Source organism: Caloenas nicobarica, chromosome 8 (genome assembly GCF_036013445.1).
Source record: "Caloenas nicobarica isolate bCalNic1 chromosome 8, bCalNic1.hap1, whole genome shotgun sequence".
NCBI classification, from domain to species: Eukaryota; Metazoa; Chordata; class Aves; order Columbiformes; family Columbidae; genus Caloenas; species Caloenas nicobarica.
In genome coordinates this window covers 23,750,009-23,764,063 of record NC_088252.1, presented here as the reverse complement: position 1 = coordinate 23,764,063, position 14,055 = coordinate 23,750,009, and the positions used below count along the sequence as shown (strand labels likewise).

The 14,055-nt window shown below is 60.3% G+C and overlaps 2 protein-coding genes across 5 annotated transcripts; one reads left to right on the top strand and one right to left on the bottom strand.

Annotated features, from left to right (window-relative positions):
• Positions 1 to 112: 112 nt before the first annotated feature.
• On the bottom strand, positions 113 to 3,806 carry LOC135991653 (deoxyribodipyrimidine photo-lyase-like). 3 transcript variants are annotated; one of them, XM_065640432.1, is made up of 11 exons: positions 3,744 to 3,806; positions 3,368 to 3,642; positions 3,010 to 3,155; positions 2,682 to 2,864; positions 2,368 to 2,526; positions 1,837 to 2,035; positions 1,608 to 1,760; positions 1,209 to 1,330; positions 948 to 1,107; positions 622 to 779; positions 113 to 486 (listed from the first exon to the last, which is right to left on the bottom strand). In XM_065640432.1, exons 2-10 carry the CDS (start codon positions 3,600 to 3,602, stop codon positions 625 to 627), a joined length of 1,512 nt encoding a protein of 503 aa, XP_065496504.1. In that variant the 5' UTR covers positions 3,603 to 3,642; positions 3,744 to 3,806; the 3' UTR covers positions 113 to 486; positions 622 to 624. The 3 variants fall into 3 exon arrangements, with proteins under 3 accessions (XP_065496504.1, XP_065496503.1, XP_065496505.1); XM_065640431.1 differs by having other exon boundaries at positions 113 to 779; XM_065640433.1 differs by lacking the exon at positions 3,744 to 3,806 and having other exon boundaries at positions 113 to 779; positions 3,368 to 3,683.
• Positions 3,807 to 4,060: 254 nt separating this feature from the next.
• Positions 4,061 to 11,451, top strand: LOC135991654 (mucin-2-like). 2 transcript variants are annotated; one of them, XM_065640434.1, is made up of 6 exons: positions 4,061 to 4,202; positions 5,320 to 6,009; positions 8,914 to 9,327; positions 9,513 to 9,629; positions 9,909 to 9,994; positions 10,233 to 11,451. In XM_065640434.1, the coding sequence occupies exons 1-6, from the start codon at positions 4,130 to 4,132 to the stop codon at positions 10,305 to 10,307; spliced, it is 1,455 nt and encodes a 484-aa protein (XP_065496506.1). In that variant the 5' UTR covers positions 4,061 to 4,129; the 3' UTR covers positions 10,308 to 11,451. The 2 variants fall into 2 exon arrangements, with proteins under 2 accessions (XP_065496506.1, XP_065496507.1); XM_065640435.1 differs by lacking the exons at positions 4,061 to 4,202; positions 5,320 to 6,009 and adding an exon at positions 7,269 to 7,767 and having other exon boundaries at positions 10,233 to 11,443.
• Positions 11,452 to 14,055: the final 2,604 nt, after the last annotated feature.

The window sequence follows — 14,055 nt, the reverse complement described above, 5'->3', positions numbered from 1 at the left end:
GCAGAGGGCCCTTGGTGCCCCATCCCTGTCCTATGCAGCAGGGTTCTCGCCTCGCAGCAGCGTCCTCCGTTGCCCTATAAACACCACAGACACAGGAGGTACAAACTGGAAACTTTAGAACAACTGTTGAAGGATGCATGTGCAAGCCCAGCACAATGCTGGCCCTGCACAAAGCAAAGCAGGGCCGTCCCGGGGGAAGCACAGCACGAGGAGCCAGTTTCTGGGGGCTTTTCCCCAGAAAAACTCTGCTCAGCCTAAAGCCAAGCTGTGGGTAACAGCAGCAATGGTGACTGATGGTAAGCTCAAGCTTACACCCAAACACAGTGGTTGTAGAAAATGTTTCTGGCAGGCATGGGCATGCTGGGGATGGGCTCTCGCAGCCACCAGCAAATCCGTGGCAGCAGGAGGGCCCTGCACATCCCCACGGGGCTCCAGCAGCTGCCCCAGCACAGCAGCTCGAGCAGGGCGTGATGGCACAGAAGAGACCTGCAAAACCCCAAGGCTTGCTGCTGTTACACTGAGCCCTCCAACCATGCCCGGGGCAATCCCTGGCCAGGGGCTGAGGTGCCAACCGGCACCTTGGCAAAGGCACATCTGCCTCCAGCACTGAGGGGCACAAACCCGTCACTGGGAGAGCGTGTGGGGGGCGTAGCGATACTCAAACTGGCCCACGTCAAACTTGCGCTTGCAGCCGGCGTAGTTCATGTAGCGGATCTTCCCGAAGACAGCCCGCTCTGTCCAGCCCTGATCGTGGATGCCACAGATGGACCAGAGGCAGCCTGTGGGCGAGGGGACGGAGCGTCAGCCCTCCCCCTTGCTCGGAGGCAGCCTGAGAGCAGGTGGGATGTGGGTGAAAAGCACAAGCATGGGCTGACCCCTCTGCCCCACCATGACCTTGGCCATCAGATATAAGACCCCCCACCCCATGCTCCCCTCCTGCAGCTTGCCTACGTATCCATTGGGGTCCCTCCCATCCAGCTCATAGCGGTCGTTGAGGTAGATGGCAAACTGCAGGGCCTCCTCGGGGGAGCGGGTCCACTCCAGGATCTTCTTGGCCCAGTACATCCGCAGGAAGCCGTGCATCTTGCCCTCCTGGACCATTTGGAGCTGGGGAGACAGGGACAGTCACGGGGGCTCAATCCTTGCCAGCTCGCCTCTGCCCCTCGGGAAAAGACTCTGTTTCAAGCGGGGGACACAGAAGACACTACCTGGGCAGCGTTCCAGAGTGGGTCGTGCGTGGTCCCCTGCTCCAGCTCCTGCAGCTTGTAGAGAAAAGGCCTCTTGTCTTTGGCGTGGAGCTTCAGGGTGGTTTGTGCCCAGTCATAGGCACCTGTGAGCAAAAGAGATGAGGAGCAACACTGAGCAACCCCCTCCTGCAGGGCCCCAAGGAAGGGATGGGGAATTGGGCTACTGAGGACAGCAGGCCCTGGAGGCACCAGCTTGAAGAGGGCATCCGCCAGCTGCCGTTCTCCCTGCAGAAGCTACCAAACATTGGCACATAATGCCTGCTTGGACCCCCTCTTAGTAGAAACAGGATTGCCAAGTTGGCATGACCAGTTGGGTACCAGCCTGGCCCCGAGCATTGCCCACCCGACCTGGGATGCTACCTTGCACACTGTCGTAGTTCTCATTGTAGTAGCAAAAGTTTTCAGCCAGCTCCCGCCGCACCACAGCCTCCTCCACAAACACATCCACTGACTCCTTGTACTTGCCCCGCTGTTTCTGCACCTCCAGGATGGCTCGTTGGGTGGAAACTTGGCCTGGGGAGATGGGGAAGGAGCAAGTTGGGCTGCTGGTCTGAGCTGCCGTGAGGGGTGGGAAGCCTGGGACACTCACCAAAGTGGAACCACGGGGACAGGTTGCTGAGCACCTCCTTGTTGGGGTCATTCCGGTGGGAGCCAAAGTATTTCAGCCGCTCCGCGATGAAGGACTGCAGCACAGCCAGCCCTGCAGCCGTGCCAGGGGTCGCCCACTCCACCTCCTTCACAGTGCGGTCTACCTGCAAGCTGGAATAACAGGCCTCCCAAGCGATGGGCTGGGTGGCAACCAAGCAGCGTGACTATATTTGCAGATGCGTTTCAGCCAGGGCTGCCCTGAATGTTGTGTCCCCTGGATGTCCCCAACCAGCAAGGCCCCAGATCATGCCAGCTCTCTCCTCTTAACGAGCCCTGAGATGTGGGAACTGAATGAATGAGGTGGGAACCTCCCTTCCCCAGGGCATCCCCATCTCCATACCACCTTTGCGTGACCTCAGGCAGGACACTGTCCCCATCCCCTGCCATCCCCTCCCAGGACCACAAAGCAGCTTTGAGACTCTCCGGGGCTGGCTGTGAGGGGAGTGTGAAGAAGATTATCTTTCACTGGTACCTCTGCTGGGCAGGACGGGGGATACGGGTGACAAATGACAGGGGGGAACTCGGTGAGGAACTCAGGGAGCTGAGCATGGATCTTGCCCCGGATGGTCCGGGCACTGTACTCCTGCTTGGGGGAGGTGACCCAGCAAGGCACGATGTTGTGGGCATCAACCTGGGAAGCAAAGCCACAGAGGACATGAGCAAGAAAAGTAAACGATCCCTGCTCAGGTTACTCCAGGGTACCTCTGCAAGCATGAAACACAGGAGACAAGGTTCTCCCATGTCTCACCAGCCAGAGTTTTTCCGTCCCAGAGCATGGGCACCCACCTGTGCAAATGGCACATCTTCTGGCAACCGCTCCCTGATGTCCTCCACCCACTGTCGGGGTAGGCGGAGGGGGCTGAAGTCTGTCACCAGCCCACCCACACCATGCTCCACCACGAACGCGGGCAGCACATCCTTGGGGTAGCCCAGCAGCAAATGGAAGGGGATGTTCAGCTCTGCACACTCCTGCACGGAGAGGGAAAGGGCTATGGGATGGTCTGCACCTCTGCAGACCCCATCCCATCATTATCTGCTGAAGGGACAGATCTACCTCCTCCCTTCCCTGTGAGCCTTGTCCCACCCAGCGTGGACATCCCCGCAGCAGCCGTACCTCAGTCACCTCCTGCAGGCCCTTCAGCATGAAGCCGTAGTGGCGGATGGTGGCATCCAGGAATTTGGGCACCAGGCAGAAGCAGACATGCAGAGGCAGCTCCTGCTTGAGGGCCAGGCGCTGGGCGTAGAGGAAAGCCCAGTTATCTGGGGAGAAAGCGCACAGGGCTGTGTCAGGGGGATGCTCTGCGGCCGGGAAGGAGGTGGAGTTTCCCAAGAGGAGCCTCTCCCCCCTCCTCCAGTTGTCCCTCCCCAGCAGAGGGGGGCACCAGCACCAAGGGCTACCGTAGGGAGGAGCCAACGCTTTCGCCACCCGTGGGAGCTCCGTTTCCCGCGTTTCTCCGCCAGCTGGCTCCCACCTTGCACCCGCTGGTCCCGGAACATCCAGTAAAGGATGCACCGAGCGTCCTCCTTCAGGTCCGAGCCCTGCGAGACCAGCCGGACCCGCTTTTTGTTGTACTTGAACTCCCGCACGGACGGTGCCGTCCTCCGCCGGGCCTCCTGCACCTCATCCCCTTCCTCCTCCTTCCTCCTCCGAGACACGTGTGGCATCTCCGCGGCCTCGGCTTTTCGCTTCCCTTGGCCCCGCCGCATCCTTAGGACCGCCCGGAGCAGCGTGGTTGCGTGGGAGCCGCTGCGAAGGGAAACGGGACCGGACTGAGCTCCTGGTGCCCGCTGCCTTGAGCATCCCGGAGCTCGGGGACCAGGGTCTGGGTCCGAATCCCCGCTCCCTACCGTGCAACCACTCGGTTCTCCGGGCGTTATACAACACGGGGCGTGGCTATGGGTGTGGCAATGGGCGTGGCCAATGGAGAAGGGGCGTGGCTCCAGCACCTGGTACCGCCCCCCCACTCCTCCCTCCTCGGGGGCCGGGGCTGCGCCGATGTCCCCGGCGCTCCCATGGGCGCGCCGGGGACATCGGCGCAGCCCCGGCCCCCGAGGAGGGGTGGCGGTGCCCGTCGTTGCCTCCCCTCCCTGCCCCCGGGAACGAGGAAGCGGCTTTCCCCACCTTCTGCCATCACTCCACAGCGTAGCTCCCCGCTGGCACCATCCTCTCGCCCTGTGTCCTCCGGGTGCAGGGACCTGTCGCCACGCAAGGAGGGGGGACGCTGGCTCTGGACATGGCTGGGCAGAGAAGAGGGCTGTCCCTGCCCCTGCTGCTGCTGAGCCTCGCCGTGTTGGACTTCATGCTGGGTAAGGGCTGAGCGGGATGCCGTGCTCTCTGTGGGGTGGGTGGTGAGCGGGGAGCATCATTCCCCATGGTGGTAGGTTGCCCTGGGGTGGCTTCACCCACAGAGGTGACACACTCTGGGTGCTGTTGCTCTCAGACATCTTAGCCCTGTTCCAGGGCTGCACTTTGCAACACTGGAGCAAGAAGCTTGGCTTTGTTTCTTTTGCTTGTCACACGTCTCCATCCGGGCAGAGAAGACCTTGGCCCCAGCTGGACCCCCTTGCTGACCCTTAGTCCAGGCTGGGTTCGTTGCCTTTGCCCAGCAGCACCAAACGGCCTTGCCTGCATGACAGCATCACCAGGATGTTACGGGCCTGACAAACTGCAAATGCCATCCCGGTGTTTGGATTTGACACAAAGCAAGACTAGTGTTGAGCCAAGCACACAGAATAAACCTGGGGCTTGTACCTCCTGCAAGCCTTGAGCTACAGCCACAGGCCCCTTCTGCCTGCATCCCTCAACACCCTCAGAGCTCTTGTGGGTCACAGCTCTCCCTAAGCTGCAAGTTGGGATTTGTTCCTGTATGACCCTCCTCTGTGGGGCTGGTTCCCCCATTGCCATTGTTTACACCCCACGCTATCAGTTCCTATCCGCAGCAGAAAGGTTTGTATAAACTGCTGCTGCTGCGGTTCCAGCCCATCTCACGGTCACCAGTTCCTGCACGGCTCTTCCTGTTGGACAGGTTTGTCTGACTTCCTCCAGGGACGGGTGAAGGTAGTGGAACGGGTCTTAGTGCTGGCACCTACAGGAGTTTCTGCCCTGAGACCAGTGATGCCTGTGGTTTGTTCCTGTTTTGTCAGGCTGGGGGATTTATGTTCCCTGCCTTGCTGATGATCATGTTGCCATGTAGGGGATCCATGTGTTTGATTCATGCAGGATGGTGAATTCTTACTCCCGACGCTCCACAGCTGATGGGTAGCTCGGGGACCTCATGCTGGTGGTGATGCTGCACCATCCCTGGGTCAGCCTTTCACCACCAGCCCTGGTGTGCATTGCTCTCCTACCTCTTTACAGGAACCACTGTCACAAATGTGACAGCGACTGTGTCCCTGACTCACCCAACCTCCTCAATACCCACAGGGACCACAGCACTGCTGCCCACCAGTACCTCCACCACTGCAGGCACCATCCCTCCCTCCAGCCTTGAAACCTCCACTCCCGAGGTGTTGACAGATACCTTCTCAACCAGTACTGCAACGCCTCCGGGGAGCAGCACAGCAGCCTCCAGCATCACCACACCAGAGGCGAGGGGCAGCACAGCCCACAGCGCTCCTGGCTCACTGGCTGGCACCACAGTGCAGCCTGACCCCAGCCCAACAGGGCTGGGGCTCACCACCAGCACCCCAACACCAATCCCCATGGCCACGACCCCCACCAGTGCTGACACGACCATCATCATATCTGTGGCAACCAGCCCAGCCCTGGCCACCACCTCGTTTGGAGTCCAAACAAACACGCTGCCTCCCCCCACCTCCACTCTTCTCTCCCCAACCTGGGTGGGCACCACGCTCGGCACCAGCACCCACCAAGGACCAGCTGTGACCACGTCGTTTGGCAGCACACCCATGGGGACTGGCAACGCCTCTTCTCCCACTGCACCAGCACCGACAGCCTCTTCGGCTGAGCCCTCGACGACCCCGACAGACACCACGGCTGCCCCTGACACCAGCACGGGAGTCCCCGAGAGCACCCCCAGCCCCAGCCAGCCAGCCGGGACCGCCCCTGATACCTCCGCCCCAACAGCATCCGAGCCCCCCAATGCCACCGCAGGTGAGCGCAGCCACCCAGTGCCCGGAGGGCAGGGTCAGGGTGACAAAACCTGTGGGATCTCCCGCCAGGCACCTGGTTCCCCAGCTCCGTGGCGGCCGCCCTGTCTGCAGGCTCTGCAGGCCAGAGGGGTGGGGGCCGGAGAGTGGGTCCCACGCTGCTCCCCGCACCCCAGACCGAGTGCCCCGTCATGCAGTGGCACCGGGGCAGCCCTGCACACTGGAGCTCGGGACATGGCCTGTGATAGGGACATGTTTACCGTGGATTGTTGGGAGGGGATGGGGCTTGGGGTGGGCATGACATCCCCGGGCAGACGCCGGCTGTGCTGCTATGCAGCCGTATCCCGCAGAGTGCACCCCAGCAGTGTGGCTGCATCCCGTGGTCAGACTGCACCCCAGGAGCGTGGCTGCACCCCGTGGTCAGACTGCACCCAAGGAGTGTGGCTGCACCCCAGGAGCGTGGCTGCACCCCGTGGTCAGATTGCACCCCAGGAGCGTGGCTGCACCCCGTGGTCAGATTGCACCCAAGGAGTGTGGCTGCACCCCAGGAGCGTGGCTGCACCCCATGGTCAGATTGCACCCCAGGAGCGTGGCTGCACCCCGTGATCAGATTGCACCCAAGGAGTGTGGCTGCACCCCAGGAGCGTGGCTGCACCCCGTGGTCAGACTGCACCCCGGCAGTGTCGCTCCCTGGGCGCCTGTGCCCCAGCAGCGCAGCTGTACCCTGGTGGTGTCTGCAGGAGTCTGTCCCCTGGGGCTACACCTGTTCCCTGGTGACACCGCTCTCCATGCATCCGAACCGGGGTGGGAGACTGTGCCCAGCCGCGCTGCCCCTGGCCATGCACGTGTCCGCAGTGTCCCTGTACCCCAGGACAGCCACTATATCCTGACAGAGTACCTGCACTCTGGCCTAATGCATACAGTGTGGGTGCACCCCAGCAGAGTGCCTGTACCGCGGTGATGCCCTCAGTGCGCCTGTGCCTCAGCAGTGCCCCAGGGTACCTGTAGAGCAGCAGGGTGGCTGTGCCCTGGCAGTCCTCCAGCCCGCCTGTCCTCTGGCCCAGTGCCTGCAGGCGCCTCCGACTGGTCTTGTCCCTGACCCCGAGAAGAAGGAAGCGGCTCCGGCTGTCGGTAGCGCGCTTCGGCAGTGACACGCTGTGACACAGGGAAGTGATGCCTGTACAGACAGCCCAGGGGACAAACCCTCAGCCTGGAGCACGCCCTTCCTGAGCGCCGTCTGTTCTCTCGGCCAGTTCCTCGGCTCAGGCAGAGCGGGCTGTTGTCTCCCAGGAGCGCTGGTGCTGGGAGCCACCTAACATCACTCTTGCGGTGGAGCGCAAGGACAGTCCCAGGCAGCCTGGCTGCTTCCCTGGGCTTTTTCCCTTCATCACTGTCCCCTCAGCAAGCAGGGACCTGGTCTGCTGCAGTGGTGGCCCAGCTGGCCTGGCCTGCCTGCTGCTTGTGGCTGCTCTGGGTCCAGCTGAGCAGTTGATGTCTGCTCAGCATCATACCAGTCTCTGGGAGTGTCCGTGTTGGGTGAAAGCCCCCACTTCACTATCAACACCTGGGGAGTAAAAGGACTCACCTGGATGCTCCTCATCTACTGGGCAAAGGAGACGCTGAAAACCCAGTGCTGGGGCTGCGGGGAGCGCTCAGAGCAGTGCCTGCGGAGGGGCATCAGCTCTCACCCACCTGGACATGGCTGGGCAGAGGCGGGGGCTGCCCCTGCTGCTGAGCCTCGCCGTGATGCACTTACTGCTGGGTAAGCACTGAGTGGGATGCGATGTTCACGGAGTGGGCGGTGAGCTGGGAACCTCGTTTCCTGGGGTGCTTTGCCTGCCACAGGCGCCCGTGGGGCATGGAATGCTGCAGCTGCTGTTTGCTAAATGGGAAGTAGAGGTGGACTTACAGCTCCTCTTTTGTGTGAAGATGAGGCCCTTCAGTGCAGACACCCACCTGGGCATGGGCTGAGATCAGACCTTTGCCCTTCTCCACATTATTATTTAACCAGCTGCTGCCTATAGCAGCTCAGGGAAGGGAGTGGCTGCTGGAGTCTTGGGGAGTTTCTGGAGGAATTGGCTGAAAGCAGATGGCAGCTCATGGCCTGGTTCCCTATCCCCATGTGAGCAGACCTTTGGACTCACTAGGTTTGTGCTAGGATCACCAGGGAATCCACCCTGGTATCTCAAAGGTACCACTTCGCAGGCATCCTTCAACAGTGGCTTGGACAGCCAGGCTGGTTTGTGTGTGATTTTGGAGAAGGTTATGGATGCCTGGGCTTCCCTGTGCAGACAGAAAGGGCAGCCTTCCTGTGTTCTTCAACCCCCCCGCAGAGCTTTCATGGGTCGCTGCATGTCTCTAACAACTCGCCCTAAGCTGCAAGCTGGGATTGTTCCTCGATGCCCCCCCTCTGTGGGGCTGGTTCCCCCATTGCCATTGTTTACACCCCACGCTATCAGTTCCTGTCTATCTGCAGCAGAGAGGTTTGTATAAACTGTTGCTTCTGCGGTTCCAGCCCGTCTCGTGGTCACCAGTTCCTGCACGGCTCTTCCCGTCGGACAGGTTTGTCTGACTTCTTCCAGGGATGGGTGAAGGTGGTGGAACGGGTCTTAGTGCTGGCACCTACAGGATTTTCTGCCCCGAGACCAGTGATGCCTGTGGTTTGTTCCTTTTTCGTCAGGCTGGGGGATTTACATCCCCTGCCTTCCTGAAGCCCACTCAGGGGATCCACATGTTTGATCTATGCAGGATGGTGAATCTCTGCTCTTGACATTCCCCGGCTGACGTGTAGCTCTGGGTCCCTTGGGGACCTCATACTGGTGGTGATGCTGCACCGCCCCTGGCATGGCCACGGTCTCAGCCTTTCACAGCCAGCCCTTGTGCACTTCATTCTCCAACTTCTTTGCAGGGACCACTGACATGGATGTGACAGTGACCATGTCCCCGACTCACCCTACCTCTCTGACACCTGTGGAGACCTCAGCGCTGCTGCCCACTGCTGAATCCAGCACCGCAGGCGCCGTCCCACCCTCCAGCCCTCCAACGGGATCCTCCACCCCAGAGAGTTCCAGCACGTCCCTGGGGACCAGCAGCATCTCACCTCCCACCACACCAGCACTAACAGCCGCTTCATCTGAGCCCTTGACAGCCCTGGCAGACACCACGGCCACCCCCAATACCATCACAAGTGTCCCCAGAAGCACCCCTGCTCCCTGCCAGCTGATGGGGACCACGGCTGAGACCACCCTTGACATCTCCACCCTGACCACAGGGCTGACCTCGGGCACCCTAACAGCACCTGGGACCCCCAATGCAGTCACGGGTGAGTGCAGCCACGGGGTCCCTGGAGGGCAGGGGCATGGTCAGGGTGACAAATCCCTGTGGGGATGCTGGGCAGGTACCTGGGTGCCTTCACATTGGTACCTTCATTTAGGCTTGGTCTGTCCTCAGCTGTAGGAGCATCCTGCACCTCTGCAGACAGTGCTAACGTAACATTGCTTTGCCCAGGCATGGAGCCCTCTTCCCCCGGCACCAGCTCAGCCCCAACCCCAGAAGTTACCCTCAGCACCACTGGAGACCTGCCAACGACTCTGCCTGTCTGCCCCACCACCATGTCCAACACCAGTAAGTGCAGTGCCCCGTGGCCATTGCCGCTCCCCCAGCACTGGTGGCTTTGGGCTTTTGCTGTGCTCTCAGTATGTGAGCATCGATACTCTCTGGGATGTGTGGTTTGCTGTACAGGTGCAGTGTTGTTCTCCTGACAGTGTAGGGTGTCCATGACATGATTAATCTGAGACGATGTCCCATGTCTGTGCCAGTGATCCTGCAGAGAGACCCCTCCAGATCCTTTGGTGCAGCCCAAGCCTCAAGGGCAATAACCAGAACCGTGTTTTTTGTCCCTAGGTGCATCTCGCCTCTTTCTGTCGCTGCGGCTGACCGTCTCCCTGGACCTGGGGAACACCACGGTGCAGGAGCTGGTGTTGTCCAAGGTGAGGTGTGCCAGGAGGGTGATGCCACTTTGTGTCTGCCGGCCATGGTCCAGACAGCCAGGGAGGGGGCTGGCAGCCAGCAGGAAAGGAACGGCTGGTTCTCACATTGAATGTCACCCGGAGCCCTTTTAGATGGGCTCCTTTAGCTGCCATGGTTGAGGATCAGGCCCTCCCTGGGCGGGGAGCGGGAGCGGGAGACCCCGTTCAGTGCGGTTTCATGGCTGTCCTCTCCCCGCAGCTCCGCAGGGACCTGCAGACGGTGTTCCCATGTGCTGGTGTGGCGGTGGAGTGGCGAGGGACGAGGAGGACCTGAGTGCTGCTCTTCACCTGGCCGGGACCTGCAGGGCTGGCATCCCCATGGACTTCCAAGCCTTCTGCTCCCAGCTCCTCTTTCCATGGCACTGCAGCCCTTTGGGGTAACCTGTACAGCTCCCCTTGAACCTGGGACCCCTCATCCTTCATTGCACACCCCCAGAGGACCACCTGTCTGTAGAGCCTGAGCCATCCCACCACCCTGCACCTTGCTCCTGTGGTGAGACCCCCCAGTGCTGCTGGGAGGAGGGGACTCAGCCCGGCTGGGCTTTTATAGCTGGGACTGAGCTGGCCCAGCCACAAAAGCCGCCTTGGTGACTGACGGATGAGAGAAAGGAGACCTGAAGCCCCTGGTACCGCTGTGCCCAGGACACGCAGGGGCTTGGTCCTGGTGACCTCTGATGATTTGCATCCCAGGGACCCTGCAGTGCCCGAAGTCTCCGAGAGATGCTCCATGACCGCTTCACATCCAGAGCAGGCGAAGATGGAGGCTGGGGTGGCTCTGGGAAGGAGGCAGGAGAGGAAAAGCCCCTTCTCCCACCTGAGCCCCACCCCAGGGCTGTCAGCACACCAGCTCTCCCCGCCTCACCTGTGGTGGCACTGACAGAGGAGCACACACACGCAACAAAGGGGAATCCCACGTTTTCCGTGGCAAAGATGACAGCTTCTTTTATTTTCCAAGTTGCCTTCCCCAATTTTCAGCTTCACCATCTAGCAGAGGTACTGGTGAGAAAAACTGGCTGAGTCTCAAAAGCTTCACAGTAGAGAGACTGGTTGCGGGCTGTCCCCTCCTGGCAGGGGCCACTGCAGACATTCCTGAGGACAGCTTGGCACCCTGACAGTCTGGGGGTCCCCGCTTTGGTGCTCTCTCCCCCATGATAGTCCCAAAACTGCCGAGGCAGCTGTGGGTGCTGTGGGGCCGTGGAAATCCCGTGGGCTGCGCTCCTTCCCTGTGTTTTTTCAGTCCCAAGCTAAGGAGACAGCCACAGCGTCTGTCCCCCTGCAGCAAAGTCATTTATTAACTGATTAATTAGCCAGATAAAATCCAACTGAAGCAATTATTAGCCTAAGTAAGTCACCTCACGGGGAGATTGAAAACTGAATTAATTAACAAAATAGCCATGTTGCTCGTTGGGGGTTATTTTCAGCTGATCCTTGCTTCTTGCTGGCAGCCTGCGCTGGCACAAAGACGGCTGGAAGGGGACGCATGGGGCTGTGGGTTGCCAAACCTGGGGACAGTTCCTGGGCTCCCTGGGTTGTCACCCGTCTGGGAAGGATCCAGCAGCTGGACAGGATGGGGAAAGCTACCCTGGGATCACCCGGCTGTCTGCCAGCTTGCAGGGGCTGGGACAGGCTGGGCTGGGGCTGGAGGCTGAGCCCAGGCAGCTGGTCAGGATGGGATGCTCTTTGCATCCCAGTGTTGCCCCTTTGCTCTCTAGGGTGCTGCCTGGCTTTTGGGGGCTTGTTGGAGCCGTTGGCACCAAGAGAGGTCCCGTAGCACCCAGACAGGGAGCCAGGGAGAAGGGCAAACCTGCTGGAAGGTGTCCTTGCACTGGATGCCTAGTGTGGTGCTGGGAAAGAAATCTTCATGCTCTGCCTACGCCATGGAGACGGGCCAAGAGTCCTCCCACACCATGTCCCACTGGGCTGATTTCTCCGGCTGCTGAATCCATAACTTCAGACCCCAGGACATGGCCAGGGGCCAAGGCCAGGGTAATGGAGCCAAACTGCGTCACAAAGGGAGGAAAAGGTCCTGAAGTGCCGGGATGAAAAGGTGACCGGGGCACTCGCTGTCCCCTGCCAGCACCGCTGCCTTCCACTGTTATCATGATCAGGGGGTGGTGTGGGGGAGGAGATGCTCCAGTCCCATTGAGCCCCTCTGCCCCCCACCCTGGGAGGGAGAAGAAGGGCACGGTGTGGGGTCATGGCTCCTACGGGGATGGTTGGCACTGCCCCAGTGTTGAGGACACAGAGCTCTCACAAGCTCCTGACACTGCCCATGCTTTCTGTGCCTGCCCTCCTTGAGGATGCTGGGCACCACCTTCTCCCCATGGCTGCTTGTCTGCCACAGACCCCTGAGAGGTCAGATCTGGGTCCTGCTACTTTCCCAGCCTGTAAATAGTTTCTCAGCCTCTTTGCTGTGACCCACTCCCATCTATCAGCATCATCCCGAAGAGCAGACCCTGTGCCCAGCAGGACAGTTGCCTTTGGAGGGCTCAGCAGCATCACAGGACATGTGTCTTGAGTCCCTTGTGACTCAGGTGCCCCTTCCAGTGTCCCATTCCCCTTCACACCCTCCGGTGGCTGTAGCCTGGTTCCCGCTGTCCGGGAGGAGGGTGTTGCAATGTGCCTGGCTTGCCAAGTCACCCAGAACCTGTGGGGTTGATGGATAACCCGATCCACCCCTACCCCTGAGCCCTCCCCAAATGCCCTTGCCAGGAGGCTGAAGCGGTGCCAGTAGGAGATGCCAGGATCTCCGCAGGGCTGGAACAACCACCCCATTAATTCCAGGAAGGCTGATAAAGCACCGTGCCAGGCCATGCTGTGCTGTGCCAGATGGTGCAGAGCCCCCATGCACTGGGATTCTCAGCATTTCCTCCCAGCTTCAGGCTTCTGAGGGGCTCTGGTGCTAATCCAATGCTTTGGTCCTAGGTAACAGTAGATGATGGTTATCCTTGTGGGAGCCAGTGGCTTGCCAGGACCTTGGTTTCAGGTGTAGCAGAAGGATCAATGAAAAGCCCCTTCCCAGGGTGGGAACAGGGCAGCATCCTCAAGGCGAGGGATGACCCACGGTGTCTGCAGGCTTTCCTGGGAGGATGTGCCAATGCCAGAGCAAAGGGATGAGCTTGTTTTGTCACCCCTGCGGCTCTGCTGGAGGAGCAGGAAGGACATGGGGCTTTTTGGGGACAGTATGGGCAGAGGGTGCAGGCACGAGGGTCCGGGAACGGTGCCAGTCTCAGCATACCACGGGCAGGAGCTTGCAGGCGAGCTGAGGGTGAGGTGGGCTGGAAGCGCTTTGCTTCAACTGAGCTGTTTTCCCCTATGCTGAGTAGCAATTTGCAACAATTCCTGTGGTTCCTACCGCCTTTTGCACCTCAAACCCCAGCTGGAGCAACTCTCTCCAGCGTCAGCACAAATCTGCTGTCAGGGTGGCTTTCCAAAGCAATAAGGCATTGTCAGCACAGGTAGGAGCAACTCTCCCACGGTGGGTTTGCATCCCTCTAATCCTCCATCGGCCGAGGTGTGGCAGCCGCTCGGGTGGTCACTGGCTGGGTGGTCACCCCGTGATATGCAGTGCTGGTTGCACGGGCCTCTGACGCACCATCCTCCCCTGGCTTCGCCCCCGCGCTGGCATTTTTGGCGGGCAGGCATTTGTTCCAGGTGAGCTCTCCCCTGATTTACCGTCTGTGCCCTGTTCCCGCTGCCAGGGGGTGATGCGTGGGTTTATAGGATGGGGTTTTGTTGGCCGTGACTTGGCCTCCCCTGGCATTTCCCCTGTCGACGCTGCCCAGTCGGTGGGTCAGGGTGTCGCGGCGTGTCCGGCCGCTGCCACCTGCCCCGTGGAGCTCGGCTCTGGCGGGACACTGTGTACTGCCCAACACCACCTCTCATAATACTTTGTACGAGTTGCCCAGGGGCATTTCTGGTTAAGAAGCGTTTAATTGACTACAAAACCGTGTAGTTGTGGGGGTTTGCATAATGCTATTTGGGTGGGGGGAGCAGGCAAGAGTTTTCAAGGTGGGGAGTGG